This window comes from Palaemon carinicauda, chromosome 34 (genome assembly GCF_036898095.1).
Source record: "Palaemon carinicauda isolate YSFRI2023 chromosome 34, ASM3689809v2, whole genome shotgun sequence".
Taxonomy (NCBI): Eukaryota; Metazoa; Arthropoda; class Malacostraca; order Decapoda; family Palaemonidae; genus Palaemon; species Palaemon carinicauda.
Genome location: NC_090758.1, coordinates 60843313 through 60850812, shown reverse-complemented (window position 1 = coordinate 60850812; position 7500 = coordinate 60843313). Strand labels below are relative to the sequence as shown.

At 33.2% G+C, this 7500-nt stretch overlaps 1 protein-coding gene across 1 annotated transcript in view; it reads right to left on the bottom strand.

Moving 5' to 3' along the window:
• Positions 1-7500, bottom strand: part of LOC137626970 (neuroligin-3-like) — a 13602-nt gene that overhangs the window by 27 nt on the left and 6075 nt on the right. Inside the window, exons 4-10 of the mRNA XM_068357953.1 lie at positions 7017-7210; positions 5644-5740; positions 4723-4883; positions 4370-4564; positions 3919-4076; positions 1722-1837; positions 1-962 (exon numbers count right to left, since the gene is read on the bottom strand). The exon at positions 1-962 is cut by the window's left edge and continues 27 nt beyond it. Coding sequence (XP_068214054.1) covers positions 1-962; positions 1722-1837; positions 3919-4076; positions 4370-4564; positions 4723-4883; positions 5644-5740; positions 7017-7210 — 1883 coding nt within the window. The remainder of the gene's footprint in view (positions 963-1721; positions 1838-3918; positions 4077-4369; positions 4565-4722; positions 4884-5643; positions 5741-7016; positions 7211-7500) is intronic.

The following is a 7500-nucleotide window of genomic DNA, read 5'->3' as shown; positions in this document are numbered from 1 at the left end:
ACTGATCGACAAATAATTTGGAGTTAGTTGTACATCCTTCGGAGAATAACTTGTAACTGGTTGGCCTACGGTGGGTGAATAATTTTGGACGAGTTGATTCTCTTTTGTTGAATGCGTAGGGACGAGTTGACCATCGACTGGTGAATATGTAGAGACAAGTTGACCATCATTCGGAGATGTGTACGAAGCCATAGGTTGCTTGAGCATTGTAACTGTTGATATATTTTCTTTTGGTTCATGTAGCGTTTGGGTATTCAAAACGATGCCTTGCGTATCTGGAGAGAGCCTATTGGATGTTACGCCAGTTATATCGTCTATGGTTTGTACGCTGCTTATGTAGTCTGGCGGCCAGTCGTGCTGGGACTCCTCTACAAAGGCTGTGGCCAAGTTGCTACGCATTGTGATAGAAGGCCTCAAGGCACCATAATGCCCTGGGGCATATATTGTCTTACAATTGTCCCCAGACGAGTGAAACTGGACGTCATTCCCACTCTCGCTATTCTCGTCCTGCGAGCCTTTGGCGAGGCTCCGGCGGTCGGCCTTATGTCGATAATAAACGGTAGTAAGAACCAAGATATTTAGGATTAGCAAAGAGCAGGCAATGGCCGCTGTCACACTCAGTGCAGTTGTGTAAGAGAAATCCTTTCTCATTTGACTTAACATATCCAAATTACCTGATTCACTAACTTGGTTTTTGTTAGCCGTAGCTACAATTGTCAAGTTATGGGGTGTATTTGTTAGGCCAGTGAGGGTTGGGGTGATTGGGCTAGATAGAAAGCCTTCAGTAAAGATATACTGACCTGTTGATTCAGGGTATAAACCAGACTGGAGATCAGTTGGTAATCTGTGAAAGTTTTTACCTGGGCCGTACCGAGTACCCACTCGTTCGAGACCAGGTAGTAGCCAGGACCACAAGGCTACTTTTCCAGCGCGGTAGTGGTCACGTACAAAGTTCTGTGTTCCTGGAATGAATAGACATATATAAATAGATAATAGTAAATATGTGAAAACAAGGATACGATCTCTATATAAGATTTATTCATTAAATATAAGATATATATGATTCTGACTCTTTGTTGTTATGAATAAATATTTTTATCAATTTACTACAGAATACGAGTTTTATGTTACAATTTCAAAAGCTATTACAAATGAAAGTCAAACACTTAAATTTACCTAAGGAAAGTTTCTGGAAAGGCTAGATATAAAATCTATATTGATGATTAGAATTATATGATTCTAGATGGACTATCATTTAATTTATTGAAATCATCACCAGCTATATACTAGTATTTTACTAAGGTTCTATAGTTTTGTGAAGTACATTGAAGAAGTTATGTTTTACTAGTTTAGTTAAATGATATTCACAGGAGTTGGGTTATTGAAGAGAGAGAGAGAGAGAGAGAGAGAGAGGAGAGAGAGAGAGAGAGAGAGAGAGAGAGAGAGAGAGAGAGAGCGAGAGAGAGAGAGAGAGAGAGAGAGAGAGAGAGAGAGAGAGAGAGAGAGAGAGGGAATGTTGAAATCTAGAACATAGGATTTCATATATAGAGAAGAAAGTGATTATTCAATGATAAATAAGTTATCATGAAGAAATAAAATCATTTAAAAAATCTGAATAAGTGTATTTTCCTGACCTAAGATTATATATCTAGAAAATATTGAAAATCATTGTATCATTATATCTGTGAGTGAATACAGCCCCACAAAAATAGAAACCTCACCTATTTGGAAGTATCTCTGATAGACTGGATCATATTTGGGCCATATCTGCTCTTCAGAAGTTATATCTTTTGCACTCTTGGACATCTTAGCTGTGGAAACTGTGTCTTTTGGATGTCTGTGAAATGAACATAGAGTTTTGAATTAATACTATATGTAAAATTTATTGATTTATGGTATCTAAGATATAAACTGTACAGTATTATATATATATATATATATATATATATATATATAAATATATATATATATATATATATATTATATATATATATATATATATATATATATATATATATATATATATATATATATATATATATATATATATACTCACACACACACACACACACACACATATACATATATATATATATATATATATAAATATATATATATATATATATATATATATATATATATATATATATATACATATATATATAGATATAAATATATATATATATATATATATATATATATATATATATATATATTTATATATATATATATATATATATATATATATATATATATATATATATATATATATATATATATATATATATATATATATATATATATATATATATCTACAGTATATCTATATCTATATGTGTATATATATATATCTATATCTATCTATATATATATATATATATATATATATATATATATATATATATATATATATATATATATATGTATATATATATATACCAAGGTACTTCTACTAATTTTGGGTGGTAACCTACATCAAACGAATGGAAAAAAGGGACCTTTCCTCTATACTCCTCCCAGCCTGACGAGGAAGTCAACCAAGTTCAGCTGGTACAACTAGGGTGCCACAGCCCACCCTCCCCCGTTATCCAGCATAGATGAAGCTTTATAACGCTGAATCCCCTACTGCTGCTACATCTGCAGTCATCCAAGGCGACCAGAGCAAGCGGCAGGGCCTACAGGAACTGCGTCACAATCGCTCACCATTCATTCCTATATCTAGCACGCTCTATTGCCTCTCACATCTATCCTTTTATCACCCAGAGCTTTCTTCACTCCATCCATCCACCCAAATCTTGACCTTCCTCTTGTACTTCTCCCATCAACTCTTGCATTCATCACCTTCTTTAGCAGACAACCATTTTCCATTCTCTCAACATGGCCAAACTACCTCAACACATTCATATCCACTCTAGCTGTTAAATCATTTCTTACACCAGTTCTCACCCTGACTACTTCGTTCCTAACCTTATCTTCTCGAGATACACCAGTCATACTTTTCAGACACTTCATCTCAAACACATTTAATTTTTGTCTACCCGTCACTTTCATTCCCCACAACTCCGATACATACATCAAAGTTGGTACAATCACTTTCCCATACAAAACTCTCTTTACATTCATGCCTAACCCTCTATTCTTTATCACTCCCTTCACTTGCCCCAAGACTTTGCATCCTTCATTCACTCTCTGACGTACATCTGCTTCCACTCAACCATTTGCTGCAACAACAGTCCCCAAGTACTTAAACTGATCCACCTCCTCAAGTAACTCTCCATTCGATATGACATTCAACCTCGCAACACCTTCCCTTCTTGTACATCTCATAACCTTACTCTCACCCACATTAATTCTCAACTTCCTTCTCTCACATATCCTTCCAAATCCTGTCACTAATCGGCCAAGCTTTTCTTCCGGGTCTGCAACCAGTAGAGTATCATCCGCAAACAACAACTGATTTACCTCCCATTCATGATCATTTGTGTCTATCAGTTTGCCTCCCATTCATGATCATTCGTGTCTATCAGTTTCAATCCTCGTCTAAGTACTCGAGAATTCACCTCTCTCATCACTCCATCAACATACAAGTTAAACAAGCATGGCAACATCACACATCCCTTTCTCAGCCCCACTCTCACCGGATACCAATCGCTCACTTCATTCCCTATCCTAATCCTAACACACGCTTTACTACTATTGTAGAAACTTTTCACTGCTTGCAAAAACCTTCCACCAATTCTATATAATCTCATCACATTTCACATCGCTTTTCTATCAACTCTATCATACGCTATCTCCAGATCCATAAATGCGACATATACCTCCTCACCTTTTGCTAAATATTTCTTGCATATCAGCCTAACTGTAAAAATCTGATTCATACATCCCCTACCCCTTCTAAAACCACCTTGTACTCACCCAAATTTTATGAAATTACTCCACATAGATATGAACGATTTACTGAGCGTGACATCCATCTTAGTGAAGTTATAACTTGAGGCCAAAGGTCCAAGAGCGCCCAAAGGACCACCAAAGACGTACGCCAGCTCGTTCAGGAGAAGACTCCCGTTTCCAGACTTTGGGAAAGTTAATCAGATAAAATTCAAAGCTTTATTGTAGTAATAACTAAATTGAGAAATAATAATTTGAATGGAAGAGGAATATATGATTTTATTTCTATCATGATTCTTTTATTGGTATTTATTATATTATATTTTCATGAATATTATTTGCATGATTTGGATACATACATCTCTAATCTATGGATGATATTCAAAAACTTTCTGTAGATTATTAAAGATTCTCATTAATAATATATACCATATTTTTCTATTTCTTATATAAATCCAATCTATCCATATCAACGCACATTTGAACCTTCTTCCTCCAAGACGTAGAGATAAGATGATCGGGAAGTCGTGTAGAGCTGCTTTGCAAGATCTGCCATCGGCGAGACGATATTCGCATCGTGAAGGCCTTGGCCGGTTGAGTCCCTGATGCTGATTGGTTGATGGAGGGATCTTGACCAATCAGTGTACTCGGCTGTGATGGCTAACATTATTTCCTGTGGCGAGATGAAAATACTCCATGTGAGGTTTACTTTTATATATTAGATGGTATAGTTTATATATGTGTGTAGCCCAGGTGATAATAATAATAATAATAATAATAATAATAATAATAATAATAATAATAATAATAATAATAAATAATAATACTCACCTGCAGATGATATCGATAGTTATTGACGACGAAGGATCTCAGCAGATCCTCCCTATAGTCAGCATCGAATCCTTCCTGGACTTCTTGCTGACTCAGGATGTCAAGGAGGTTGGCAGCTGTCATTCCTAGTAGGAGGTCAACTGGAGTTCGACCTTCCTTGCCTTTGATGTCAAGAGGGAAATTAAGATTTTTCTCATTGTCTTTTTATAGTTGAGTGATTAAGAATATTACTTTGTATAGACAAATGGAGATATTTAAGATATACGAATAAGTACTTGGGTGCAAGTTAACTTTTATATTATAGTTTAGAAATTAGGAATTTTATTCTGTTTAAACGAATGTATTCAATATGCAAGGATTTCAGTTCGCAACTGTCTATATCTGTGTATAAAAAACAACAACAAAAACAACAAAAGCAGCTGTGTCTAGAACTCTGCAGGACATTGGCCATATCCATATCCTTATTCATGACTGTGGTTTGGCTAGTTTTCATCACCACGCTTGCCAACTACGGACTGGTGATGGTGGGTGATTTATGTCTGATTGCTCACCGCAAACGTAGCTATTATAGGTAGCCATTGTACAGCTTTGCTCGTCATGGCGATACACTAACCCTTTCATCACGTCAACGTATCCCCACTCACAAAGGGAGGTGCATCTGTATATATATATATATATATATATATATATATATATATATATATATATATATATATATATATATATATATATATATATGTGTGTGTGTGTGTGTGTGTGTGTGTGTGTGTGCGCGCCTGTATATAGAGTAGTATATATGTAATATTATACATCTACGGGTTTCATTTACTATCCATTTCATGCATTATACATGAAATATTTTTGCGTATGAGTTGACAAACATATCAAATCCATCTACGAAAATTAAGAAGTTAAACTTACCCATTTTGCTCTGATGATTTTTCCAGTCCGGTTTGATAGTGACACCATCAATGCTGGGGCCAACAGCCACTTGAAACTTGGATGTCTTTAGTTCAACCTTTAAGAACATTAGGTTAATGTTATTTTCTTTTATAAAAGTTATATTTTTCCTGAATCATAATTATTATTTAGACAGAAATATTAAGGTCAACTTATTATTTGTCTTTCATGATATTGATTGAAGTATTATTATACTGAAAATGAATTATCTTGAGTTAAAAGCATTTACAAGTGAACAGTCAAATCATACATTGTTAGGTTTAATATAAATTCAAATTAACAATAATATTTTGGTCTTAAAAAAATACATTTAGGTATAAAGATAGACATTTAATCGAAATTTTCATTTAATATAATTTTTGCTAGAGATAATTAAAAGTTGTACAATAAAATCATCTTGAGCTAAAATGATTTCCAATCAAACATAAAAGTCCTACTGTATATTGTTAGGTTTAATATGAACTTAACTTTCTAAAAGCATTTTAGTTTTCTAAAACATCCCTTCATTTACCTAAATACACTTTTCATTAGAATTTAGTTCTGTTTGTTACTAGAAATAATTTTTACGTATCCACGAAAATGTATATACAACTTACAGATTGTTTAATTACCCATTCGTAACTTAAAGGAATTACTTGCTATATAGAGAAAAAATTGACTAATTATACTTTTTTTTAAACAAATTGTTATATGAATTAATTAATTGTATCATTAATCTCTTATATTATTTTTCTCTTTCCAGGAATATACTCATCAAAGATCAAGAAAAGAAACTTTAACTATAGCATAATTAATGAAATTTTAATAAAGATATCAGTTGACAAGTAATGAAATTACAATTACAGAACAAGAAAAAGAATAGTTACATTTCATTAGTGTTTCTACCTATTTAGATTCCATGTAGCTCATTTGCTGTGTGAACTCTGTGGAGACTCATAGTCAGGGGAAGAATAATTACTGAAAACAGCATAATTTACTATGTAAAAATTTTATCCTATAATTCAAGCATATTATATGAGTGGAAAGAGTATAAGCTAAAATTGTATAATAGTCAAATTATAATAATTTTCCCTTGTTTTCTTAGAATGTCTTATTGTTATTTTTGAAAATCATATCCACTTGTTATATAAAACAAAACAAAATGAATATGTAAATGAGTTAAAATTATTATCTCTTTTATAATAAATTGCAAGAGTCTAATTACATACAGGAGGAGGTGCCTCTGTATGTGTGTGTAAGAGTATCTATCTAAATGTTAACCTGTGATTTTTGACGGGTCACTTACACTAGTAATCAAAGACTCATTCAGATTAAATCTAGAACAACCTCATCACCTGCAATATGTCGTGCAGAGGCCTCTTCCTCAGACACTGGAGAAGATTTTCATAGTGGAGAAAGAGGTCGTTTGGAACAGGGCAGTCCAGCTGGGTGCCTACATCGAAGGCGTGTCCAGATGGGTCCCGGACTGAAGCCCAGGGACTGAGTGCAGATCCTGACATCAGGATTGCTCGTTTGAACAGACCTGCTCCTGATGACCAAGGGAGAATGATTGGCCGAAGGATATTATGGTAGAAAGGATTCTATGGTCTTCTGTGTTTAGAGCGGCGGTTAGTTTATATGTTTTTGGTACTTTTTTGGTAGATATATATATATATATATATATATATATATATATATATATATATATATATATATATATATATATATATATATATAAATATATATATATATATATATATATATATATATATATATATATATATATATATATATATATATATATATATATATATATATATATATATGTATGTGTGTGTG